Genomic DNA, 27,140 nt, shown 5'->3' with positions numbered 1-27,140 from the left:
TATATTCAAAATAACGGGAAATCATATTAATTTTCTCGGTTATTTTTCAAGATTATTTTTAATTAATTAAGGATAGGATTGTGAGATTTTTTTTTAAAAGGACTTATGTGCAACATTTTGAAGGATGAGATTGAAAGAAAAAGAGAAAAAGGGGTCGTTTTAAGAGAGTCGTGTCAAAATTTGAGTGGACCACCTGTGCACATGTGGCGTGACGAGAGAGTGCCACATGGCCACTTATTCCACTCTCCCTCTCTCTTTCTCGGCCACCTCACCCTCTCTCACTCTCTTTCTTTCTCTCATTCTCGGTCTCTCTCTATCTCTCTCTTCTTTCCCTCTTCTTCCTCACGTTACTCGGCCGAAAAAGAAAACCAGACAAAGAAGAAACAAAAAAATTCGAGCTCCATCTTCACGCTCGTCGAGCTACTGAGCTTCACCATCACCGCCACTTCTCTTCCCCTCTTCCTTTCTTCTTCACGCCGCGCCATCACCTTCGCTGAGCCTCCATCGCGCACGTTCCGGGCCGAGGAAGAACAACGTCGCCGTGAACCACCGGGACGTTGGAGCAAGGGGAAATCACCGGGAAGAGGACGAGGAAGCAGTGGAAGCAAGGGATTTCGCTGATTAAGGTGAGGATTTCTTCTCTTTGGTTTGGATTCAAAGCTAGGGTTCATAGCTTGTGAAATTGGGGGTTTTGAATCCGAGTCGAAATCAGTGGAATTGATGGGTTTTAATTGATTGTGGGACTTGATTAAAGATGTTCCTAACTCGGATTTGAGCATTGTTATGAATTTTCTTGGTTTTGGTATGAAATTTGGCCGAAAATGTGATAAACTAGGTTTTGTTTGGGGTTTTTGAATTTCTGCGTGTTATGTGATGTTTTGAGACGTTTATGAACCTGTTTAAAGCTTGGTTTTTGATTGTTAATGGCTGTTCAGTGATGATTTGGATTTTTGGACGAATTTGGATTGTTACTTGTCTTGACCGTGTGATTTTTCTTGAGGTTTGTTTTGAACTCGGTTTGGTATCGTTAATATGAGGCTGTGGTTATGATTAAGAATTTTGGATATTGGTTTTGAGAGTCGTCTTGATTAAATCCTGTTTCGCCGAGTGTTTTGTTGGCCGTGTGCTTGTTGTGATAATATCTGAGCCTCGGAAGTTTTGTGATCATTTTTGTTGAGTCGTTATGGTTAGTGTGGTTTCGGTTGGATTGGGTTCGGGTTTTGAATTGTGATATCGGGATTTGGATTTTGAAACTGATAAGGATTTGGAAATTAAGATGTTAACTCGTTATCGGATTCCAGGTTTGAATTATAGATCTTGACGGACGAACGGCAACCAGACGAGTCAAGAGCGACGAGATCAGTTTCTGAAGATATCAAGTGAAAGAGTTATCGAAATAAAGCTCGATTAACTCGTGAGTTTTAAATCGCTTATAGCGTTTAAATACTCTTAGATATGTACTTTCAGTATTTAAATAAATAATTTATAATTATTTATTTAATGATGTTTTTGAATTTAATTTAATCATTCGTTTGGAATTCTCGGTTATTTTAATTTCGGATTATTTAATTTATTTAAGACTCGTGATTACTCGTTGAACATTACTTCGTATCACTCTCGATATGAGGATACGTGAGTCTTGAATAAATTTCCGAAAAACCGAGGAATAATAAATTAAATTCTCGAATTCCGAACCAACTCTAATCCCGACAACGAACCCTATCCTCTTTAAGTAAGCTCGAATCCATTAACTAACAGATGTTCAACTCCGGATGCTAGTTCTCTCGACGTTCGACAAGTGCCAAGTGTCTCGAAGAATGTGTGAAGCAAGACATCTTCAGGAATCGTCAAGCTATCTGTCGAACAATTCCGGGTAAGTGTGGAGACATAAGTCAACTACATACCAAGGGAATAACCCTGTTTGTTTGTGCATTTATTTGCTAGTAAACAAGAGTAGGTGAAAGCCCTAAAATGAATAAACATGAAAGTTAAGGCTTCGGCCACTCTTGCTTGAAAACTTAGCTCGGGTTCGCCCGTTAGGTTCAAACGCTAACTTGAACCAGCCTTGTTTGCTTTGTGTGTGGTTAGACTTCTCTTCTAACTCTAGGAAGTAGGTTAGAATCGAGAAGACGGAAGAGCGATAAGACTCTCGAATTCAATCGGGAGTAGAGAGTTCGAAAGTCACACTTCGAGCTTTCAAGTTAAAACACTTAACGAGCTTCAAAGAGAAATAATAATTTCTTTCGGCGTTTATCCCGTTACGCTCTTCCGTATATAAGTTTAACGTGTACGCTGCTAGCCGCAGAGTACCCAAACTTTAATTAAACTCGTGTCGGTGGTACCCACAAGTCAACGACTTGTGTTTGTGGCAGACCTAGGTGGTCTGTGTGGCGCTGAGTACTCAAAACTGGGGAGAACCCAACGGTAACGGGCAGTCGCCACGAGCGAACCCGATGGTAAAGGGCAGTCGCCTCGAGCGAACCCAACGATAACGGGCAGTCGCCACGAGCGAACCCGATGGTAATGGGCAGTCGCCAAGAGTGAACCCATTCAGCAATGAGCAGTCGCCTCGAGTGAACTCATTGTCGTGCCAAGGGGGCACACATGCGCCGACGTCAGATGAAGATGGTACCACTAGTGGATCCCAGACAATCTTAAAACACCCAAGCCGCCGTAAGACTGTTGCTTGAGGTCTGAGGCTGGCTTATTGTCGTTGTGGAGATCGTAGCAGAAGAGGATGTACGATCTTGCAGAACGACAAGTGAATAGATAAAGTGTGATATCACGCGTCAGTCATGCTCTAATGTTATGTTCTAGCGATATCTAGCAATTATTCTGCATTCTTGTATGCTTGTTTGCACGTCACATGGCATTAGTCGTTTTACTTTATAGGTAGACTCCCACTTACTGAGTCAATCGACTCATAGTTTTATGACCCTTGGTAATGTAGATAAGGGAAAAGCTGGTAAGCGGGAAACGAGATTGAAGACCGAGACCGAGCGCGTATTGCCTTGACCTATGGGCTATGGGGTTTCTTAATCGGGGGTTAGTGTCTTCTTTTAAAACGTTCCGGAACATATTTGTATAGGAGTCGCTATAAGACTCTAAGTTATAAAAGCGAAAAATTTCCCCGAATTTTCGCAAACTATTTTATTATGTTTAATATATGTGTTTATATTATGATCTATTGTTTAATATGAGAGTCGATCGGTCGCGGCTCGTGGGCGAGCTTTTGCTCGCGGGTCGTGACAGCGATCTATCTCGGAAGCTCAACGTGTTGTGTTGTTCACTCGGGAGTAGGGGTTTTCCCCACTAATCTTTGCATCTACTTGATTTCTTCCCTTCTAGGCCTAGATCGAGCAATAATGATATTTTTCAGTTGTGTTATTTCTTCATTTCGCTTTTTCTCAAAGTTAGGCCAGATTGAGCTCCATATATCGATTCTCTCGGGAGCCTTTTCATTGGGTGTATGGGTTGTCCGAGGAGAATTGGTCCTTGGAAATCCGTCGGCGCTGTTACGATAGTTCTGTACGCATGTGCACATAGTCGCTCAAGTAGTAAAGTCGTAAATACGAGTCGACCCCACGAGGACTAAGCTGAACCGAAGCTGAACTAGCTAGCAACGAATTGAACTAAAGATGATTATGAACTAATCTGCAAAAAAATAAATAAAACACAAAATAAATTATGGGTGAACGGATATGTAGAAGACAATGGCAACAACTTCGCTAAACTCTTCTATGGTCGAGATTCTTAGAAAATTTTCAGTTATCTTTCTTTACTAATCACACTCACGTAATTTTATTACTCTCTCGAGCATCTAACAATTTATGTTAATACCCGATTTTTATCTCTCGGTCTCAAGTCTAGGGGGCCGTTTGGTTTAGTTTTCTAAACTCATTTTCTGTTTTTAAATTCTGTTTTCTTATTCTAATTTTTAAATTTAAAAAACAGATTTAGAATTACGTTTCGGAATATTTCAAATGTTGTTTGGTTATGTTTTCCATTCAATTGTATAGAGATAAAATAGAAAACAATTTTTCATTGTTTTCTGTTTTCTAAACAAATTTCAAAGAAAACAGAAACATGATTCTAAATCTGTTTTCTGAATTTATAACCAAACAGTTTTTCTAAAACTGTTTTCTAGAATTTAGAATCAGAAAACAGAAAACAGGAATGAAAAACTTAACCAAACGGGGCCCAGTTTTGGGTTCAATCCCCCGTATCAAAATTGCATTAAAAAAAAGTTTATAATGAACAATTGTTTCTTGACACGTAAATTAAGTCAACCATGCCACGTCAGTCTCATTTCAGCCTCCAAAGCGGCCAAACCAGTCTCGCCGACACCACCGTCTCTCTCTCTCTCTCTCTCACCGTTCTTTGAAACCCTAAATAATTTCAATTTTTCCCCAAAATTGAATCCCAATCCGAAACTAATCCCAACCTACGTCTCAATTTGGTTTCTTCCTCACGAATTAGGAGTTTTTTTTTTTTTTTTTTTTGCGATTCGTCTTGGCTCGGTATCAGAGGTCTGATCATTGGTATGTTTTGAAATCTTCATTTCCTCTTGTCGGTATTTCGTGCTTTAGCTGGTGAGCTACGATTTCAACTTTCACTAGGCGAGTTTTTCATATCTGTTGTTCTTTGTAATGTGGTGCGTAAATGCGCTATAGTTTTATTTTCCACACATTGATATTTCTCGCTTTTGATTATGCATGTGGTGGAAAGTAATCCCGTTTTAGCCTGATAAGCTGTCCTGTATCTTATGGGTCTATGTAAAATAGTTTCATTGACTTGTTTCGTTATCAAGCTTTCAGGAACTCTGTTTATGACTCCTTTATTTTATTATTGTTAGAAAATATTCTCGCTGAACTAGTTCAATTTTTGATATGTTAGTGTCGTGATACTATAGAAGAAAGGGAAAAAAAGAAAAAGACTTCATTTCTATGGAGGATGTAACTTCATATCATATCAGTCATTTTATTTGACCATGTCTGAATTATCATTGGATTATATCTTAACTAAAATTGTTTTCTTAGATTGGTGATGTGGTGACGAGGGTGATAGAATGACAGAGGCTGCGTCTTCATATCCCGAGAGTCGAAAGGAAGCTCTGAATGTGCAGAAGATAGAAACGGAGTTTTCTGCAACGGAAAAGAATGGAAAAGAAGCTTCGATCGAGCGTGATATGGGAAAGACGGTTGTGTCTAGAATCGGTGATCTGAATGGGAATGAGATTTCAAATGAGCAAGAGGTGGTGAATGGATTCCGATGCTTGGAGATTTTGAAACCACCTGAAACTGGAAATACGTTTGAGTCATTGGATGCTCTTTTCGAGTACTATAGAGAATATGGCAGACAAGAAGGTTTTGGAGTCAAGAAGAAGACCTCGCGTCCTTCTCCGTGTGGGAAGCTAAAATTTTTCTCATTTTCCTGCTCCCGGGCCGGGAAATCGGTTTCTCACAAGCAAAATTTTCTAACCCCAAATCCGCTGACGAGGATCCAGTGCAAGGCTAGGGTCAACGCTACTATGTTTGAAGATGGACGGTGTAAGATCAATTCTGTTTCGCTCGTGCATAATCATGAACTCAGTCCAAGCAAATCGCAATTCTATTCGTGCAACAAGGGAAAACTTGTTGGCGTGAGGAGAAAAATCGCGCCGATCGATCAACCGGGGGTTTTCGTGATAAATAATCATCGACCGGCACCGATTAACAAGGTTGAACTTCAAGAGAGCGATAACACAAGTCGTTTAGAGAACGGAAGTTGGTTGCGATTTAGGGCCGGAGATGCCAGAGCAATCCAAGATTATTTTTCTCGTATGCAGGTTAGGAATTCGAATTTCTTTCATCTGATGGATATGGACGACGAGGCTAGAATCAAGAACGTCTTTTGGGCAGACGCCAGAAGCAGAGCAATGTACGATGATTTCGGCGACGTGATTACGCTCGACACAACGTACCTGTCGAACAAGTATAACACGCCACTCGTAACGCTCACGGGCGTGAATCATCACGGGCAGCCAATCTTGTTGGGGTGTGCGTTGCTATCGAATAACGACACCGTGACATTCACGTGGTTGTTTAAGGCCTGGCTCGTGTGTATGTCCGGTCGCTCCCCGAACGCCATTATCACAGACGACCACGAACCAATTACGAAAGCAATCGACACGGTATTTCCCGAGACTAGGCATCGGTGGTGTCTGTCAGAGGTGATGAAAACACTTGTGAAGAGGCTTCAGAACTTCACGGCGTGCGAAGAAATCAAAACCGCACTCCAAGGTGCTATTTGCGATTCTTTGACGAAGAGAGAGTTTGAAGAAAGTTGGGAAAGAATCACCAAAGATTTCGGTCTTGTTGATAGCCCTTGGCTTAGTGGATTGTACAACGAAAGGCATCGGTGGGTTCCTTCATTTCTAAAAGACGCTTTTTGGGCGGGGTTGTCGACGACCCAGCGTGACGAGACTCCGATCCTATTCTTCGAGGGGCGTGTAAACTCGAAAACAACGATGAAGCAATTCGTCGAAGATTATGACAAGGCGATGAGAAACAAGGTCGAGAAGGAACACCTTGCGGATTTTCAGTGTTTCAGTACGTGGATCCCGTGCGTGACCCTTTTCGAGATCGAGAAACAGTTCCAAGTGGCTTACACGAACGCAAAGTTCAAAGAGTTCCAAAAGGAATTGACCGGAAAGCTTTACTGTGAAGTCTCAGCCCTCGACACGAAAGGCAGAATCTTTGACGTATCCGAGGTTGTGTTCGCCGGAGAAAACCGTAAACAAGTTCATTTCGAAGTGGGTTTCGAATCCGAGAGCTCCGAGGTGCGATGCTCGTGTGGCTTGTTTGAGTTTCGAGGCATCCTTTGCAAGCACGCGATCTCGGTTCTCATGAAGATGGAGATCATAAACGTCCCAGAGAAGTATATCCTTCCCCGGTGGAGAAAAGACTTGAAAAGATGCCACACGAGGGTTAGGGTCGGTTACTACGACGACTGGACAAGCAATCTCGAGATGCAACGATACGAGAAGCTGCGAAGGAAGTTCGACGAAGCCGCGGATTTCGCCGTCATCTCGGACGAGAAGACGATGATGCTCTGGGATTTGTTGGACGAATTTCATAACAAAGTAAAATGAGTTTGTAGAGAAGAGAAACTACTGTTCCTTGTCAAAATTTAGTAGATCGTAAGAGTATTTACCCATGTTGCAGACCGATAGTACTGGTAAGCTTTTTTCCATTTTTCTTAGCTTACAATCTTCTGCGTGGATTATATCAACAGCTATCTAAGATTAACTCTCACCCATGTGTCTGATTTTTTTTACCTTTTAACAGATGCATTGTGGAGCTTTATTCTTGATTGCATTGGCCCAGATTGCCCCGAGAAACAGGGCAGGGCTATTATGAAGCGAGAAACAAGAGTACGCTATTCTTTTCGTTGAAGCTGTTTATATAGTTTAGGAAGTAGGAGTTTTAATTCTCTGGTCTAGTACAGATACATGTCTATGAATTTGAAGGTCATGGGTTTTTCCGATTCAATTACGACCGTCATCTGTTTAGACCATGCCATTTAAAAATTGTCCATGTAAATTTTTTTTTAGAAGAATGAACATGTATATAACTAGCATGAATTCTGCGATTTTACATCACTGTCTTTTGCAACATCCAATCCTAATACTATCAAATAAGTCAATGATTTTTTTGAGTCATAGTAGCATAATCAAGCTTCTTTTATTGATTTATTTATTATTATATATGCGTGTGTAAGAACTGAAGAAAAGGCTGCGAGTTTTTTAACAGATGACTGATAAGGATGGTCATTTTTCTGCTTCAGCACCGTGGCAAAATCCGGAGACTCGGGTGGTTGGAGGGTTATTTTAGCCACTCGAATTACCATTTAAATAAATTTTGTGTTATTTAATCGGTAGAGGGAAAATAGTATAGCTGGTTATAATTGGATTCAAGGTTATGGTCAAACACCACGAGATGGAACACAGTGATTCGCAGCTGGCTTGGGAAGATTACTGCAATGTGGTAGAGAACACTAGGGTTTTACAGGAGCCGAGAGAAGATCGCCTAATACTGACCGGAACTTCTATCTGTGGGGTTTGGTGAGAGAAGATCGCCGAATTCGCTCAGCATCGGAAGAGAAAACCCTTTTCATCGAAACCATCAGTGTCTGTGGTGAGGAACTTCTTCGGCATCTACAGGAGGGAGAGCCTCGTGAAGTGTGGGCAACGAGAGGCTCGTCGAGAGAGACCCGAAATCGGATGGCGACCGAGCTATGAGGTCCAGGAGAACAATGCGGGGTTCGGACACTGGATAGCTGCCACGGAGGCCGTGATGGTCGGAGGATCAATTTTTGGTAATCAAGTAAAGAAAGCAATACAGTTTGTTCTTATGTTATAATTGTAATACATATGCCAACAACACAGTAGCCAAACTTCGGTTCAACTTTGCAGATCAATTTAATCACTGGAGTTCATATGTGATACAATAGCATAAAATCCAAATATGATATTATTCATAATTTGGATGATTTTGACCTCTAGTAGTTTTTTTTTCCTTTAAATTAGGTTTCTTTTTTTTTTTTTAATCGAAAATTGTAGAAGTACCATAAAAATTGTTTATTTTGACACATCTGAAGAATTGTATCAAAATAGTATGCTTGAAATTAAATGTATACATCTAGAATCTAGTAGTTTAATTAAGAAGCTATTCGTGGTATCAAAGTTTAAAAAATTAGTATAGGTATTTCTTCTTCGCTTCAATTCAATGTATACCAACAATTAGGGTAACCACTACTTATTATCAAGGTTTGAGGTTTCGGTCTTTCCGTGCACTTCCTACGAACCGCTCGAGACAAACTTATCTGAAGTTTGGGGAAAAGGTGGCTTCCGTCGCGATTTGGGTAAAATTTATGGCTCAAAATCACAAAAAGTTTCAAATTTGTAAACATTCCTGGGTGGTCTAAACTTGAAATTTGGACAGGAACATTAGTAGTTGGGAAGATTTTTACCAAAATCATAATGAGGACAAATCTTAGTAAGCCAAATTTAAGATGTGCATATTACCTTTGAGGTTTTTTTTTTTTTTTTTTCCCTTCATTTATCTACTATCTTTTCTCTATGTGTCTCTCATATATGCTCACGCTTACGATTACTAGTTCGGACTCTAACGACCAACACAGTCGCGACCTTCGCTATGACGACCTCCTCCTCGCTCTAAATTTCGTCACTTTTTTATTTGCAGGATTGACACACAAATCAACTAATGATATTCGTTGACATACAAGTCAACAAATATCAGGATTTGTTGACTTATCCATATTATTTGGATAATTTGCCCAAACTAGGACTCTTTTGATCCAAGTTTCCAAATTCTTATTATTTTGAAAATTTTACCAAACTAAGACCACCCCATTTTCCCTGGTCTGTACGATTACGTAAATGCCCCTAAAACTTTAATGTCTATTATATACTTAATTACTTTTCATTTAATTTCCCAAAAAAAATTCATTTAATTTTCCAACATCAAATCTCATAACTTTCCACCAATCAAAACTCTTTAAAAGCAATCTTTTAATCTTTCCTAAAAAGTGAAAACATATTTCATTATTTCTTACCTATTTAATAAATACCAAAAATTTGGACCAATCAAACCCTCCATAAAATTTAGACCCATTTTTTTTCAAATTTGGGGAAGAGAAAAAATGGAGAGAGAGAGAGAGAGAGAGAGAGAGAGAGAGAGAGAGACAAGCACAACCTCCTTGCTCAACAATTATGAATCAATAGGCATCTAACGACTAGTAGATTAAATTAACAAGTTCATGATGGTCAACCATAAAGTTCTTCAATATAAATATCACATTCTTTGGTATTTAAGACTCATATTAACAAAAACGGGTGCATTTAGTTTCAAGTTGATCACTAAACATAGAGAATTAGTGAACACGCACATGAAATAAGCACGATTGGATTTGTGAGCGACATTGAATAAGTAAATTGAAGAGTTTCAATGAATGGTTGTAGTGATAAATTACACGTTCAATGATATTAGTAAAAAATGGTCTCGTAAAAGTCATCTATGGTCAATGAATCACTATGCTTGACGAAAGTAAAAATATCTCACATCACTAGACATAAATAAAAATATGCACGAGTGGATTTATGAGAAACATTGGAACAAATTTGAAGTTTACGTATTTACAAAAATCTAAAATATACTGAATTTAGTTACAAGTTTGTCATTAATTTCGTAGGTCTAGTGATAAGAGTCTTGGAGGGGATGTGGAAACGTTGGAATGGGAGAAGAGGAGAGAGAAGTGTTATGAAGAGAGAGAAGAAGATTTGTTATGGATGTTTTGATTGGTCCAAATTTTGGGTATTTATTAAAGTAAGAAATAATAAAATATGTTTTCACTTTTTAGGAGAGAGAAAAAAATTCATTTTAAAGAGTTTTGATTGGTGAAAAGTTATGGGATTTAATGTTGGAAAATTAGATGAAAAGTTTTTGAGAAATTAAATAAAAAGTAATTAAGTATATAAAGTGAGTTTAGAGTAGGAAAAAATATATTCTCTCTCCTTTGACTGAGGTGTGGGTTTTATTGACTAGTCCTAGTTTGGTAAATTTTTCAAAGTAGTAGAATTTTGGAAAATATCTCTCAAACACTCCTAGTTAAGGAATACCCCTATTATTTGACTTGTATGTCAACAAATTCAAGATTCGAGAATTGTTGATTTGTATGTCAACAAATTATGAGCACGTAAACTTCAAATTTAAAAATAGCATACTTAGTAATTGAGGATTACATATTTGGCGACGAGATTTCACAGATACTTCGACAAAATTATGAATGTTTTCTCATATTCATTTAATTTTGAATTTTTCATGGAAAAGCGAAATTTTCATGAGAAAAAAAAAAACTAAAGACCATATGTCTTTTAGAAAGGTTATAAGTTAAAAAAAATTAAAGGGATTTTTATAAGTTCATAAAAAAAATAAAAAGGTGGTTTGCAGTTCGCATACTTATTAATTGAGGATTACATATTTGGCAACGAGATTTTACAGAAACTTCGACAAAATTATGAAATTTTTTTCATCTTCATTTAATTTTGAATTTTTCACGGAAAAGCGAAATTTTCATTAGAAAAAAAAAAAAATTGTCTTTTAGAAAGGTTACAAGTTAAAAAAAATGAAAAGGGTTTTTACAAGTTCATAAAAAAAATAAAAAATAAAAATAAAATGATAGCAAAGGTGGTTTGCAGTTTGCACTGAAGTAGCCATCTTCATCCGACATCCTCGTCGTGTGTAACGTGCAGGCACACACATAACATTAGTCTTAATAAGTTCTTCATGATGTACCTATTTAAGGTTTATGTCTACATAATTTTTGTATATTTTGAATTATCTAATATATATTCATATCATTATATCATTTCGTGTACCTTTCGCCAATATTACCTTTGGGATCTTTTTCGTTTCTCCGGAAAAAATCAGACTTTTTAATCGATATTCCCATGATATGAGGGCATCAACAAATCATCGATCAACATTTTAACCTTGCGTACACAAATTTAGAGCATATAGTTTTGAGATTAACATTTCACTGGCAAGAACATATGATACGTTATACCAAGACATTACCAAGGCATAAATCTCTGTTCTAACTTCTAAATTACCGACTGTTATCTCCAAGTTCATGTGAGGGGTAACAACAAACTCATAAATTTTAGAACAATTTTTCGACGATCCATCAACTGTGGAACAGAAATTAACTTCGTTTTGGAGTGGAAAATGGTCGACATTCCGACAAATACTAGCCACTCCCGAGGAGTATCCTTTTTTTTTTCTTCATAAATACTAGCCACTCCCGAGGAGTATCGTTTTTTTTTTCTTCGTAACTCTCATCTAAAACTGGCAAATTTCCATGAAAACCAACAAAATTCCAGGAAAAAAAAAAAAAAAAAAAAAAAAAAAAAAAAAAAAACAATGATCAATGAAAAATAGTAATTTTAAATTCTCGTTGGCATTTATGTCAACGCCTGCATTTTTGTAAAATGAAACCATGCCAATCATCAAAAACGACAATTTTGAGCCTCATGGCTAACGATTTCACCAAGTATGTTAAAAGTGAAGGACAACATAATCAAACCTCAATATAAAGAATCGTAATGCAACTGAAATTCCAGCTTTGTGTTATGATCTTTTCTAAAAAACACCCGTTTTCGCTGCCTATTATTTTAACTCAAAGGCCGTGTATATGTATAAAGTGGTCCTAACACACAAAAGAGATTATCAAGTATTGGTTGGGAGTCTTGGGACTAAATTGGTGCTTCATTAGTCTTAAGAAAGCGAGTGCAGACTCTTTAAATGATCAAAGAAAACCAAGTACCAATACAATAAAGAAGAAAAAACTACGACCATGGAAGGAAAATAAAATGATTAAAAGCAGCGGGACAGAGCACCGTCCACAACAGTATCGAAAACCATATCCTTGGCCTAACTCAAGTTCACCAGTGACCGCCAAAAAAAACAATAGTCCTAAATCAATGGACGGAATTATACAGTATAACATCTCAAGTTTTACCCGTAAAGCCATTGTCAGAGCTAACTTTGTCTTCCGACCTAATTTTCAAGCATAAAATCAAACCGAGAAACAGGTTCGTGGATCAACCACAACTATGAAACCGATTTGAACTTTTTTCAAGATTTTCCATGAGGATTCCCCGACAAATTCTCTCTCTTTTCAAAGAAAGAAAGCCAATCGGGAATGAGAACAAACCAGCGATCAGGTTCATGATGTGAATTCGAAAGGCTGAGGAGGTTGAGGCTCCTCGTCTACGGCCATGGCTGAGGTGGCGGGGCTTGGCTGGGCCGCGGCTGATCCTGCGGCGGGTGAGGCGGCGGAGGACGGCGTGTCGGTGAGGGAGAGAATCTCGGCTTCGGTGGGTCTCAAGTCTCTCAGAAGAACAAACCCAGAAGGAGCTAGCTTCACCGGTACGTATCGGCTATCTTCCAGAAACTTGATGTACTTCTCCTGAGTCGGGATTACCCTTGCTGGGTTAGTCAGGATCTCAAAACCCGGCTCTGGCTCTGACTTCTTCTCAACCGGGGCGGCATCAACCTGGCCAAGTTTGGGTTACAAATTCCCAACCATTAAACATCGTTTTGAATCACAGCTTTGATTATTGTTAGGCGCTGCAAATTAGGCAAACCATTCCTCTCTTTTTCTTTTTTTGTAAAAGGGACAAACCCAATTCATTTTTCCTTCGCCTGAACCTATATTTATTCAATGTCATTCACAAATACTCTGATTCTACCAACCAGTTCTAATATTTCTAATCAATTAAACGAGTTCCCCAAACCAAGTGATTTTTACCTGCATAGAGTCTCCTTCTTTCTCGCCGGATGCTTTTCCTTTACCCGCGGCAGAAGATTCCGCACCAGCGGCTTTCTCAGCGTTTGCCTTCTGCTCCGCTTCTTTCTTAGCCCTAGCTTTGGCCTTCACCGACGTCGACAAAACAGCCGTCGGAAGCTTAGCAGCTGACGTGGCAGTGGGCACCGTGGTGGGCTTAGGGTACTCGAAAAGTGAAGGTTTCGCGTGAGACAAGAACTCAAACTTCGGGACCTTTAAGTCGTAGTTCAGCCCAATAAGAGCTGTGGGCGAGAACGCCAAGCTAATGAAGTAGATCAAAGGGTACCAGTACCAGAACTGGCTAAAAACAGCAAGACCAATGACCGCGGTCATTTTATCGTGCTTTGTCTTGGAAAGCAACCTTATTGTGACATTTCTGCCACCGGCGTCGAGAATTCCCGACGCCAATATAGCTCCCATCTTGCTCATCGTGTCCTCGTGCTTATCGAGAATTATCTTCTCCAACTGCCGCCTAGTAGATAGGAAAAGAATCAAGACAGCATGAATCTTACAATTCAAAATTTAAGAACAAAAAACATAGATACTAAATTTTAATATAGTACCTAAAAGTTCCAACACGGGAATCACTAGCCTCGCTGATCTGAACCATGACCATAGCCATGGCGATGAGAGCACCTTGACGAACGAAGTCAACAACATCTGAGGTCAGCGGCTCCAACAAAGAGATGGCTTCACTGAGCCCAGTGCCCGCACATGAGATGCCCACAGCAAGAGCTGCACCGTATCGAACATGGGGATTGTACGACTCAGACAACAGTGAAACGATTCGAGGTGTCTGCATTACACAAAGAGGAGAAATATTGCAATGTACATCAGAAGGAAACAAGGAAGATGTCAAATAAAAGCAAGCATAAAAAAACGAGTGACAAGCGAGTGCGATCAGAAAATAGGCTAGAACAAAGGAGAACGAACTAACGTTGGAAATGAGTAAAGGGTTTTTTTTTTATGTTTTGATTTATCCACCTAAGAAACCCTAAAATCTTTGGGAGGAGGAAACTCGTGTATAGTACTTGGTTGGCAACTCGCGAGGGGTTAAACCCATTACCTCATTCAAAGAAACCATGGGCCTAATCACTCAACCTAGACCTCTCTAGGTATAGGACTTTAAGAACACATCACAAATTTAATATCTGACGGAAAATGAGTGCGTTTTGGGTGAGAGAACAGCAAGAACATAATCACAAATACAAAAGCACCAACCTGCTCTGGCTCAGAGTACAAGACAAATCCAAGTGCCAGCACAGCAGTCCTCCTAACATCGTCGCTCACATCCGAGACCGCAAAGTGGAGCAATTGGCGGATAGCCTTGTTGTTCGCGGTTCCCCTGTAGGCCAAAGCCAAGGCGTACATTCCACCATAACGGAGAATGGGATCTTGATCTCGAGTCATCTGCTCAATCAGAGTGTCCGCTTCCTCCTCTCTACCATACACTGTCAGCGCGATTCCCAACGACAAACCCCTGCCCCGAGATAAGATTGAAAACAGTTTAACAAAACAGCTTAAATAGAATACAAGTGTGAGAGTTGAGAGAGACCCAATGGGGTTTAATTATTAACCTGATGATCTTTTCGTGCTGTGTCTCGTGTGCATAAGCAAGCATCTCGCTCGCCTTCTCACTCGCCGTTCCAACCATAAGCAAACCCATACTGATACCGGCGGCCTCGCCGGCAACAGCACTATCGGTATAGAGCACCCCTTTGATGTCATCGTAGATCTCCTCATCGGCGGTTCCTAGGGCTGCCAAGCCGAGACCCAAGCACGCGCCGTGTTGAATAACCTGAGGATTTGAACCTCCGGCATTAGACATTGACAGCGATACTAAATGACCTTTTAGACATTGATTTAAGAAAGAGTACAAACCTCGACATTGGTACTTCGGAGGCTATCGCGAAGGAATTGCTTGATACCCTCGCCGTGGTTGGCGTGAATGAGACCGAGCGCATAGAGAGCACCGCCTTCGGAGTATGGGCTACCACCACCTCCGGCAGCACCCTGAGGCAGGTACGGTGCCATTAGTGACCTTCCCTGCTGCAAGTGACCTCTGTGGATAACCCCTAGACCCGCCGTGGCACTAAATTTAGCCCAGTTTGTAGCTCGGCTTAACCAATCCTGCGTTTGAAAGCAAATACGAATAATCTCAGTCCAATTTATAGAAACAGAAACAAAAAATATTATTTGAAAAATACTAAATTACTTTATGTTTTTACTTAGTTAACATGATTGACTTTTTCTTACTGTAGCTTGGCCAATTACTATTTACTCAAATTATCTACCGAATCATATGCTGAAATTTTGAAGCATGCGTATTTGTTTGAAATCAAATGGTATAATCAGAGTTCATTGCTTGGTTTCTGAAAACATGGGATCGATGGACGAGACGATTAAAAAACAAAAAAAAAAAGTTACCAGATTCTCCCTGAGAAATGTGTCTACAGTAGTTCCGGCATGCATAAGAGCATTCGCATAAATTGTTGCACTGTGACATACGCTGTTCCTCATCTCAATAGACTGCTTAATTGTTTTCAAAACAAGAAGATCCGATCTATACATGCAATTCAGCGAAATATTTAGATCATATCCCAAAAAATCGCCACACACAGGGAAACAAAAGCCATGATAAAAATCATAACGACCAAAAGAAGTATCTCTTACTTGTTCAGAGTGTACAAAAATTGGAGAGTCAACTGGATCGCAGTCTCTCCGGATAAAATTCCCTTGATTTTTGTCAGCCTCTCAGAGTACAGAGTTTCGATGGGATCCAATTCCTGCACATTTCCTTCAGTCATCTGAACATCCTCCGAAGCAGGTTCTTCATTCTGAGAAGTTTCAGCCTCACTTGACTTTGGCTGCACTGATTCCGCGGGTAGAGCCTTGGGAGCTGGAAGGCGGCGTCTAACATTCAAAAGAAACGCTTGATGTTCATTCTCTCCGAGATCAAAAGCGATTTGAAGACCGAGGAGAGCATCGTCCTTGTTCTCTGAACGAAGAAGCTTTTCCAATATGTTAGCAACACCCTCGGGTTCATCCAGGAACATCAGACATTGACAAATGCTCAAGTAATCGGGAGCAGGGAGCTTTTGGTACACTTTGACTAGAAGGCGGAGAACCTGATGACAACAAAGATAAGACAGATAAATAATGACATCAACTGAACATAAAAAATTTTAAATACATTTTATTTTGGAATCACAATGAACATTTAAGGAGCCACAACACTGCTGGTCAAATGAGAATCTTATATTCACCTCGCGTCTATACTCTCTGATATTCACAAAGGAATAAGAGACATTAATGCAATACGCCAGAGTTCCATGGACATTATCACTCTTTGTAATTGCTTCCTCCAGCTTATCCAATCTTCGACATTCAATTGCGATTCCCATAGCTTGTTGATACTTTCCATCCGAGATGCATCTAATTTTTTCGAAAAACGAAGAATTAGCTTAAAACAAGTGCAATATGCCAGCAAAAGAAGATCGTAAGTTCAATTAGCATAAATAACGTACTTGTTCAGCATCCTCTCAACAATTGCCTCCAACCTCGGGTCAATTTTGGCAGATTCATCACTGGATTCAGCTGCCTTAGATCTAAGAGCTGCATACTCGTCTATAGCTTTAGCTGCAGAAGGAACCCATGATGAAGATTATAATAATGAAATTGCAGGGGAGTTTGAAACTAAGGGCAGATCGATAAGATCCAGAGAAACTCAGTCAACACTTACCGAGTAGCGTATGAACATAATCAGATTCCTCAGAGACATCAAACAAAGAACCAGCTCCAAGAGCATATGATATGGAGTCATTTAGTTCACCCAAATAATAGAAAACCTGTGACGAGAAAATGGATAGAGAATCAACACAAGGATGGCAGATGGGAGTCTATAAAATACTACGACACTGATGCTGGTGGAAATGAATCAAACAGTTATACATACTACCTATGTATCTCTGGGTATAGAATTGAACAACCCAATGAAAATACTAATAGTTTTTAGGTATTTCAAAAAAAATGAATGAGAAATGAGCACTAGACATGCAATAAATACAACTGTCCGGAAGAAAATTACCTTTGAGACAAGTAGTGCAGCAAGTTGCCGCTGGTGCTCATCAAATTCTTCATCTTCATACATACTCTCACTGGGAAAAAAAAAACATAAAACCAGTGTTTAATTTCAAAAAAGCAATCAATATAAGTGAGAAGCCACCAAAATTCTAACAGTTCTCAACAGAAACTCATTAACCACTCAGCTTTGCTAGTTTGAACGCTATTATGACTAACATCAGTACGCGAAGCTAAATAGGATATGTCTTAGAACCACGCCCGGTAATTAATTCAATTCCTCATCATAAGCTTTAACGAGTGGACACTTTTAGAGATATACTAATGTATCAGAGTCAGTATATGATATAACTTATGTTAATCCTCCTTAGAGAAAAGAGAAATGAAACATACACCAATAGAGCAATTAACGTTCTTATCAACCATAGAAATTGCATCACCAATCCATATTGTATCGTTGAAACACCATTTCAAATTAAAAAAAAAAAAAAAAAAAAAAAAAAAAAACCCTAAATCCTCACAGTTGCCAAAATCATTTCTTTAAAAAAGTATTGAAATTCCTCATCCCAAATGATGCACATAGAAATGCAACATTTCTTCAAATAGAAATTACTTTTTATAGTCTTGTTTAGTTTTGTTTATTGCTTTTAATTTGCACTATAAACATGTATGGATGAAAAAATTAGAATGAATAATTGATTATGAAACGTGTACAACTTTCGGTAAAATAAAAATAATTAAGAAACGTTGGGTATTTTGCAATTTGTAAATTTTAAGTGGCTGATAATCACGAGTAATTTTTCTCAATAACATGAATTTTATTTTTTACATCACATACATCATAAACTGATTAGATGGTGAGAACCGAACACTAATTTATTAGTTTTCCGCTTAAATATCTTTTTCTATTTAACTTCCCGAATGACATTTCAAATGGCCAGTTTGAATGTCCAGTTTATAATGGACCCGTTCGGATGAAATGGCCAATTCAAATGGTGTCAAACAGACCCTATGACTTTGTTTAGCTACCATTCACATTCTCATCAAAACCCTAAAACCACATTTCCGAGTTCCAATCCTACCCACTCTTCACACCACCTATATTCTATCAGTGAACAAGCAGTTCACACACACACACAAAAACAAAAAAAAACAAACCTAATTCCAATCCTTATCAAACCATACACGCAGATCCGAACCCAGATCGAATTCCAGAAAAACCGTAACTTACTAACCCAAAGAGCTAAAACTTTCCATTTCCAAAAAGATCCGACCCCACAACAGACTCAAACCCTAACCCCCAAATTTCTCAGAAAAGAAAGAGATCCCGAACAACAAAAACCCTAAATTCCGTCGAAAGCACAATGAAACTCACATGATAGGGACGCTAGTGGAGATCTCGGGCCAGAAGGTATCGACCAGGTTGTTGAGGTTCGAGAGCGCGTGAAGTTTCAGAAGCGGATGGCTCTCGTTGAGCATGGCCAAGAGGCCACCAGCTGAGCTCACCATCGACACCGCCATAGCCGGAACCGAAGCTCAGATTCTAGGGCTTTCTCCGATTCGAAACGCCCCGAATTTTCAGTGAGAGAGAAAGAGTCAGAAAAACCTAGAGAGAGAGAGAGAGAGAGAGAGAGAGGTATTTTTCGGAGTCGGGCGATTCTTTTTTATAAGTTTTGGGTTTCCTCTGCTCCGAGTACCTCTTTTACTTATCCAACAAGTCAATAATAATACCAAAAAATTAAGTTTTGCAAACATAACAATACTAAATATTCCTTTGGAGAGTAAGAAATAATAATAAAAAATCCAACAATAATATTTCGGAGAAAATTTCCTATAAAGATAATTGGGAATTTGACGTTAATAATACCATCTTGTTGTCACTTACCATATTTAGCCCAAAACTCAAAATTTAACACATGTAATACCTAGACCAATAGGTAAAGACTATTATACCCTCAAAACTAATTTAAACGAAATAAACCATCCCAACCCAATTTTCTCCATTTTCTCTCGCACACCTACACCTCTTCATCTTCTCGGTTTATCTCCCTCCCTCTCTCTCTCACGATTTTCAAACCTCCAACCCCTCCCACATTTTCGCTCTCACGATTTCACTATCTCTTCCTCTTCCCTCCCACGATTTCGCTCTCTAATCATCTTCCTCTGTGTCTCTCTTTCTCTCCCTGTCCTTCTCTTTCTCTTTCTCGCTCAAAAATCGCGACGACCCATCTCGGGGACCCACGACCCAGCTCTCGGCGACCCAGGTCTCGGCGGCGAAGGCGCAACCCACCTCTGCTCGACCCAGCTCTCGGCGACCCACTCCTCGGCGACCCAGCTCTCGGCGGCGAAGGCGCAACCCACCTCTGCATGACCCAGCTCTCGGCGACGAAGGCACCTCTGCTCGACCCAGCTCTCGGTCTCTATCACATTCTTGACGTTAATCGGTGAAGAAGAAGAAAAGATTGTGTTCATCTTCATATCAAGGTAAATCGGCCGATCTCTATTAAAGCCTCAAATTGATTGAAAACTCTATTTAACCTCAAATTATTTGATTTAGGGTTTTTGGCTCAAATTTTTTTTGGGTGTTTTAGTGTATTTGGTGTTTGGGCGAGTGTTTGTTGTGTTTGGCCGAGAATGTGTTGTATTTGGGCGTTTGATTGTATTTGGGTTTGGGTGTTTGAGTGTATTTGTGTTTGGGTGTTTGAGTGTATTTGTGTTTGGCCGAGAATGTGTTGTCTTTGAGTGTTTGTGTGTATTTGTGTTTGGGCGAGTGTGTCACGGAATGACCCGAGTCCGTGACACTTGTGTCACAAAGTGGATTCACTCCGTGACACATATTTCATTTATTTCGGTCTCTTAAAACCCTAGAAATACTGGTGAGTGTTTGTTAAAACCCTATTTCATTTACTCAAAAAGGTATGGGTATCTCTATTTCATTTATTTCGGCCGAGTGTTTGTTGATTTAGGGTTTTTGGCTCAAAATTTTTTTGGGTGTTTTAGTGTATTTGGTGTTTGGGCGAGTGTTTGTTGTGTTTGGCCGAGAATGTGTTGTATTTGGGTGTTTGATTGTATTTGGGTTTGGGTGTTTGAGTGTATTTGTGTTCGGGTGTTTGAGTGTATTTGTGTTTGGCCGAGAATGTGTTGTCTTTGAGTGTTTGTGTGTATTGTGTTTGGCCGAGAATGTGTGTGTTTGTGTGTGTTTCGTGCTCGTGTATATATTTGATTGAACAATGTTAGAGTTTGGCGAGTTTGTGTGTGTGCGTGTATTTGGTCTTGAAGTTGTTGAAAATTGGTGACTTGATTTGTTTTAGGTTTTAGATTCAATGACGAAGTCTAAAGGAAGCAAGGTCGAGGAGGCCTCAAAAAGTGTCCGAAGAAGTCCTAGGACGGCTTCGAAAAGGAAAATAATTTCGCCGTCCAAGCGTTCCAACGATGACGATGCGTTCGTCGTCGCACCAACAAAGATAAAGAAGGTATATAATAAAAATGAAGTGACTTAATTAGATGTATGTGCAGCTATTTGATTTTGTTTTGTGTTTGATATAGCCAAAAAACAAGGCTGAGTCATCGGGCGTTGCGACCGCCTTGGAGAGTCCTACAACTGCTATTCCCCGAAAGGTGAGTGTCAGAAACTCATTTTGATCCTGGTTCGTGACAGATGTGTCACGGACTCGATGACTTCGTGACAGATGTGTCACGAAGTCAGCGAGTCCGTGACACATCCGTCACGAAGTGGGTGAGTCCGTGACACATCTGTCACGAACTCAAGCATAATGGTTTCACTAATAATGTCATTGACTCATATGTGTAGGAGTGGAGACGGTTTATACCGGAGTCCAACGTTGAAGGATTTTTCTTTAACTTTCACGGGGGATTGGAAAATTTCCTCGCTCTCTTACTCGGCCGCAGCGCCGAGACTCAAGCTGGATTCGCCCAATCATGTTTTGGGCAGTTCGTGGGGCAACCCAAAATAGTCCGGTCGTCGGCGATTATAAGCCACTTGGTGTTGAGGACCGGGAGCTTCGAGGGCGAAACCACTGACGGGCTTCTGATTGAGATTGGAGGCCAAGTCCGGGAGTTCACGAAGAGAGACTTCCAGGAGATCACATTCCTCAAAGTCGTCGATGACTACGAGGAATTCAAGTTCGAGGGGGTTGTTTCTAATGACAGCCTCTTCAAAAAATTCTTCCCGGGGAAGTATTTGAGTCGGAACTTGGTCAACCAATTCTTGGAGGCGAGCGTAGATTGGCCGACAGAAGTTCAGGTAAATTACCTGAAAATTTACTTCGTCTTGAATGTCCTCCTGGCGGACGATGCGAAGAACAGGACACCGTGCGTAGAGCTCATTAAGGCGGTGGAGGACACGGACACATTCGGTCGCCATCCATGGGGCAACGTGGTGTGGAACTACCTTCTCGGCGAAGTCCGGAAGTTTGTGGAGAAGGGTGGCGAGCCAATGGAGCAAGGTAAAAAAAAAGGAAGCTCCATCTCCCCGGATTCGTCGAGCCGCTTCAGGTTTGGGGGTACGAGTGTCTTCCTTTCCTGACGAACATGGGGGTTTGTGAGAAAGTCTCCACCATAGCTCGGCCAATAATGCGTCGGTGGAAGTCTATCGGACTTGTTCAGGATGCCGCCATGAGAGGAATCAACTTCAATGAGGTAATAAATTTGTAGGTTAATTCATACTTAATATTGATCACACTCATTTGTTAACTTGTCCCACGTATAGGTTGAATTTCACGGAATCGGCGACACTTCTTCAAGCGTTGCAACCCCTTCTACGACGGCAGCGGGGGTGGACAAACGCTCGGAGAAGAAACCCAAAAAAGACGCCCCACAACCAGAAACACCACCACCACAACCACCACAACCACCACAACAACCGTCCCATTCACAAGCACAGACAGTTGAGGTAACACAATTTTGGGTTTCTATTTTAATTTAAATGAATCCACTCCGTGACACATCTGTCACGGAGTGAATCCAGTGCGTGACAGATGTGTCACGGAGTGGATTCACTCCGTGACAGATGTGTCACGGAGTGGATTCACTTCGTGACACATCTGTCACGGAGTGAATCCACTCTGTGACACATCTGTCACGGAGTGAATCCATTCCGTGACACATCTGTCACGCACTGGATTTACTCGTCAGCCAGCTTACTTTGTTATTTTGGTCATGGACAGTCCCGGCTCGACTCTCTCGAAAACTCAGTTGGAAATCTCGACGAGCGTTTCCGCTATATGCAAGACGACTACAGGAAGTTCAAAAAAGAAATTTTGGACGCGGTGAAGAGCTACAGAGTGGCTCTTGATGAACTAGATCAGTACTACGATTGGAGAAACGAGTTACAGTTAGAAAAGAAGCGCCGGGAGAAGAAAGCGGCCAAATTGAAGAAGTGGGAAGAAGAGATGGCGAAGAAGAGAGCGGAAAAAGAAAAGAAAACAAAAAGAGGAAGAAGAATATGTTGAGAAGCTGAAGAAAATGCAGGAAGAAGAGAAGAAAATGCGGAAGAAGAAGAAGAGAAGAAGCAGAGAGAAGAAGAAAGAAGAAGAGGAGAAGAAGAAGAAAAAGGAAGACGAGGAGAAGAAGAAGAAAGACGAAGAAGAGAAGAAGAAGAAAGACGACGAAGACGAGAAGAAGAAGAAAGACGACGAGGACAAGAAGAAAAAGGACGATGACGGGGACAAGAAAAATAAGCAGGACAAAGACGACAAGAATAAGAAGGACGATGGCGCCAAGAAGAGCAAGAAACAGGAGGAGAAGAAGGATGGCAACCAAAAGAAGAAGAAAAACGAAGTCGAGAAAGGGAAAAAGAAGCAAACCAGTCAACAAGAGGTACAAGATATGCAATAGACATATTATTTTTTCTTTAAGAGTGGATTCACTCCGTGACAGATGTGTCACGGAGTGTACTTAGTGTGTGACACAGTGTCACGGAGTCGCTGAATTTCGTTATTTTGATTACACTCATGTTGAACTAAATGATTTTGAATGGTCAGGAGGACGAAAGTGACGTCGAAAACAGACAAGGTCAACAATCTTGGGGTGATGAAGATTCGCCTCTCAGTCTAGAAGCCCAAATGAATGCAGAGGCTATGGAAGAGTATGAGTTGTTAGGGACACAGGGGGTTCAAGAGGTACCTCCATTAATTTGATGGTTGAACTTAATTCTTGACTTGTTTAGAAGCATATAATTGTTATGGTTGAACTCAAAAATAAACTTGAACTCAAATAAGCATATAATTGTTATGAAATATTATTTTATGGTTGAACTCAACAATAAACTTGAACTCAAATAAGCATATAATTGTTATGAAATATTATTTTATTGTTGAACTCAACAATAAACTTGAACTATATTTCTCTTGTTGGATAGATATATGACTTGAAGACACCGAATCCCCATATCCTTATTGAAGACTCACCTATCAAGAAACATTTGACCCGGCAACGACGCAGCCCCGATAGGTTTACTCCTTCCAAAAAGGCGTTGCCTTTTCTGAGGTTCACCAATGCTCCGGACGTGCTTCCTGATGAACTGCCGCTGTCGGAGGTAACCAAACAACCAGACCAGGATGACGTTGACGTCATGAAGTTGTGGTTCCAAGTCGGCTTGAAGAGGGGCCACAAGAACATATCTCAGGGCAAACCAAAATATAAGCTGGAGGAAGAAACCATAGCGCCTTCTATGGAACTTGGACAGATGGCTATCAACCAGAAGACCTTCTTCTACAACATGTGGCACGAGGACGGTTGGTTGTCTGATCAGGTATTAATGTGTGTCAGTAATTTTTAAAATATGTCTTGTTTTGCAGCTCACTTCGTGACAGATGTGTCACAGAGTCAATTCACTTCGTGACAGATGTGTCACGGAGTCAATTCACTTCGTGATAGATGTGTCACGGAGTCAATTCACTTCGTGACAGATGTGTCACGGAGTGAATTGACTCCGTGACACATGTGTCACGGAGTGTACTCAGTCCGTGACACATCTGTCACGGAGTGAATCCACTCCGTGACACATCTGTCACGAACTAAAGTCACTCCGTGACACTTGTGTCACGGACTGAGGTATTTAGTGCTTATGTTTATCTTTTGTCGTGCAGCATGTGGACGTTGCGATGTACTACCTCCGGAAGAAGAAAAAGGCGGGTTTGTTACGTCACTCCTTCACCATCATGTCCACGGTCTTCTTTAAGTATCTCCGAGATAGTTACACTCAGTTCAATGCTAGTCAAGATCCGGGTGTATTCTTAAAGAAGAAACTGAAAAAATGTGTCGTCGACCACATTACCGGAGAGTCTGGAGCGGAGCAACTGGTGGACCCATGGGACGGGGTCGATGATGTCTTCATCCCTGTAATAGATGGCGGACACTGGTATCTTCTTGTTGTCAACGTGCGTTCAAGGTGTATAACGGTGTACGACTCCATGAGTTCCACCGGTGGACACCAAACACTCGTGGACACTGAAGTCAGAAACTTGGCCACCATTTTGCCATATGTTCTGCATGTCGCCGGCGTTCTACTCTCCAATGAAGAAATATTCAAGGTCGTCCACTACGATCAAATGCCACAACAAGACAATGGGTAAATATTTTAATTCTTAATTTAACATTCTTAATGATACATATCAATTAAAGCATGCGTTTTTTGTTCCTTCAGAAATGATTATGGCATGTTTATGATCAAGACTGCCGAGTTTTTGGCGCACGACCTTCCATTGTCTGATTTGAAACAGGAGGACATGATCATGTATCGACAGAAAATGACCACCGAATTATACCGACACGGAGCGCTAAAACTACACACGCGTGGAAATGTCAATGTTGAGGCAACTTGAAATTATGTGTTTATGATTGTACGCATGTGTTTATAACTTTATATATGTATTCTTAGAACTTCAATTTCGTAGTTTAAAAGTGTATGTATGTGTTTATAACTTTATATATGTATTCTTAGAACTTCAATTTCTTAGTTTAAAAGTGTATGTATTGTTTATAACTTTATATATGTATTCTTAGAACTTCAATTTCTTAGTTTAAAAGTGTATGTATTGTTTATAACTTTATATATGTATTCTTAGAACTTCAATTTCTTAACAATAACATTGTTTCAATACCAATAAAGTTCAAAACATTCAAAATGTAATACATAGCAAAACACCAAGAAAGTTCTAGATATTCAATGATAAAACGTGTCGAATTACAAACCAAACCAATGTCCCATCCCCGGAGCCCTCATTTCCGGTGGAATTGGGTTGCGACACGTAGCTCTATTGTGACCTACACCTCCACAACGGGAACATTTACGAAGCGGGGCATCAGATTCTCCAAGAGAGGGAATCCTTCTCTTCTTAGGTCTACCCGCCGGACGACCTAAGAAGTTAGGCGGATTTACTTTGATCTGCTTGATTTCGTCGGGAAAAGTCCATGACGATTCACTTCCTTGAGGATGAATAACCCCTGCATACGCCAATTTCCAATACTCTGTCGTGTAGTACTCTGCACAATAGCTCTCAACTGGTAGGTTGCGTAAGCGACAAGCCGCAATGGCATGGACACATACAAATAGATCAGTTTGAAATTCTCGACACGAGCACGTCTTATCAATCAAGTTCACTGCCCATGGTGTTCCTTCTATGTCTAAAACCTCGAATTCGTATACTGCAGAAGGCCGGACCTAAAACATAAGCAAAAAAAAGTTTAAACATAACCACTCAGTCCGTGACACATGTGTCACGAAATGACCCGAGTCCGTGACACTTGTGTCACGAAGTGGATTCACTCTGTGACACATGTGTCACGGACTGAAGTCACTCCGTGACACAAGTGTCACAGACTCGGGTCATTTCGTGACAGAATTTAAAAATTAAAAACACACTATAACCTGCATATTTACCGAGACAGCAAGTTTTTTTAACATTTCGGTATGATATTCCATTGACAACACACTTTGAGTTGATGCCGCCTTTTCTCGTCGTTAGTAGAACCAAACTTGCATTCTCTCCCTCAACCAATCAAGGCACTTCACTATTGGAAATGATCTTGCTTTAACAGTTAACGCATTCAAAGACTCTGCGTTGTTTGAAGTTATGATCGTATACCTTGATGTCTTGAAAAAACAACGTGCCCACTTCTCATTTCCTACTTCGTTGACAAGGTACGGACGTATCAACGGGTCTTCCTTGTCCAACATGCGCATAAACTTTTGATATTCAAATATAGTATACGCTTTTGCTGCACCGTAGAACTTCCAATTGAATTCCTTGCCAAGGTTTTTGAATTTTGCCTTGACGTTATTCTTCACGTGGTATGCGCAAAAACCATGTTCTGCTCTTGGAAAAACTTTCTTCGCGGCGTTAATGATTCCGGTGTTTCGGTCGGATACGATGACCATGTTATCCCTCTCCCCCAATGCTTCCTTAAGTTTGTTGAAGAAATAAAACCAGGACTTGGAAGTTTCGGACTCATCAATACCATAGGCAAGCGGGAATATTTGCTCATTTGCGTCCATCGCGGAAGCCGTAAACATGCTGCCCTTGTGATAGTTTGTCAAGAAGGTTGCACAACAATTACAACAGGCCGACAATACTTCCATCCCTCTCTGAACGGAGCCAAAGAAACGAAAAAGTACATGAAATATTTAT

The 27,140-nt window shown here is 40.3% G+C and overlaps 4 protein-coding genes and 1 long non-coding RNA gene across 6 annotated transcripts; 3 read left to right on the top strand and 2 right to left on the bottom strand.

The window, feature by feature from the left end:
- The first annotated feature begins 303 nt into the window (after nucleotides 1-303).
- Nucleotides 304-3,253, top strand: LOC149393915 (uncharacterized). The gene is made up of 4 exons (XR_016299906.1): nucleotides 304-626; nucleotides 1,302-1,414; nucleotides 1,780-1,873; nucleotides 2,951-3,253. It is a non-coding gene; the product is annotated as an uncharacterized LOC149393915 (long non-coding RNA).
- A 1,104-nt stretch (nucleotides 3,254-4,357) lies between these two features.
- LOC149393914 (protein FAR1-RELATED SEQUENCE 6-like) lies at nucleotides 4,358-8,565 on the top strand. Of its 2 annotated transcripts, none has more exons than XM_089617381.1 (4): nucleotides 4,358-4,541; nucleotides 5,040-7,218; nucleotides 7,329-7,414; nucleotides 7,828-8,565. In XM_089617381.1, the coding sequence occupies exon 2, from the start codon at nucleotides 5,069-5,071 to the stop codon at nucleotides 7,130-7,132; it is 2,064 nt and encodes a 687-aa protein (XP_089473507.1). In that variant the 5' UTR covers nucleotides 4,358-4,541; nucleotides 5,040-5,068; the 3' UTR covers nucleotides 7,133-7,218; nucleotides 7,329-7,414; nucleotides 7,828-8,565. The 2 variants fall into 2 exon arrangements, with proteins under 2 accessions (XP_089473507.1, XP_089473506.1); XM_089617380.1 differs by having other exon boundaries at nucleotides 4,358-4,592.
- Nucleotides 8,566-12,338: 3,773 nt separating this feature from the next.
- On the bottom strand, nucleotides 12,339-19,131 carry LOC149393913 (26S proteasome non-ATPase regulatory subunit 1 homolog A). The gene is made up of 13 exons (XM_089616694.1): nucleotides 18,866-19,131; nucleotides 17,498-17,567; nucleotides 17,153-17,258; nucleotides 16,938-17,049; nucleotides 16,677-16,845; nucleotides 16,084-16,538; nucleotides 15,838-15,973; nucleotides 15,292-15,540; nucleotides 14,988-15,208; nucleotides 14,632-14,890; nucleotides 13,974-14,206; nucleotides 13,375-13,882; nucleotides 12,339-13,119 (listed from the first exon to the last, which is right to left on the bottom strand). Exons 1-13 carry the CDS (start codon nucleotides 19,009-19,011, stop codon nucleotides 12,790-12,792), a joined length of 2,994 nt encoding a protein of 997 aa, XP_089472820.1. The 5' UTR covers nucleotides 19,012-19,131; the 3' UTR covers nucleotides 12,339-12,789.
- Nucleotides 19,132-20,813: 1,682 nt separating this feature from the next.
- LOC149393912 (uncharacterized) lies at nucleotides 20,814-22,997 on the top strand. The gene is made up of 5 exons (XM_089618210.1): nucleotides 20,814-20,963; nucleotides 21,037-21,108; nucleotides 21,302-22,149; nucleotides 22,220-22,402; nucleotides 22,677-22,997. Exons 1-3 carry the CDS (start codon nucleotides 20,814-20,816, stop codon nucleotides 22,034-22,036), a joined length of 957 nt encoding a protein of 318 aa, XP_089474336.1. The 3' UTR covers nucleotides 22,037-22,149; nucleotides 22,220-22,402; nucleotides 22,677-22,997.
- Nucleotides 22,998-25,696: 2,699 nt separating this feature from the next.
- LOC149393911 (uncharacterized) lies at nucleotides 25,697-26,890 on the bottom strand. Its single transcript, XM_089618209.1, has 2 exons — nucleotides 26,489-26,890; nucleotides 25,697-26,173 (listed from the first exon to the last, which is right to left on the bottom strand). The coding sequence occupies exons 1-2, from the start codon at nucleotides 26,888-26,890 to the stop codon at nucleotides 25,697-25,699; spliced, it is 879 nt and encodes a 292-aa protein (XP_089474335.1).
- Nucleotides 26,891-27,140: the final 250 nt, after the last annotated feature.

This window comes from Urtica dioica, chromosome 6 (genome assembly GCF_054948205.1).
Source record: "Urtica dioica subsp. dioica isolate 48M chromosome 6, U.dioica_male_clone48M_v1_H2, whole genome shotgun sequence".
NCBI lineage: Eukaryota > Viridiplantae > Streptophyta > Magnoliopsida > Rosales > Urticaceae > Urtica > Urtica dioica.
This window is presented reverse-complemented; position numbering and strand designations above follow the sequence as displayed.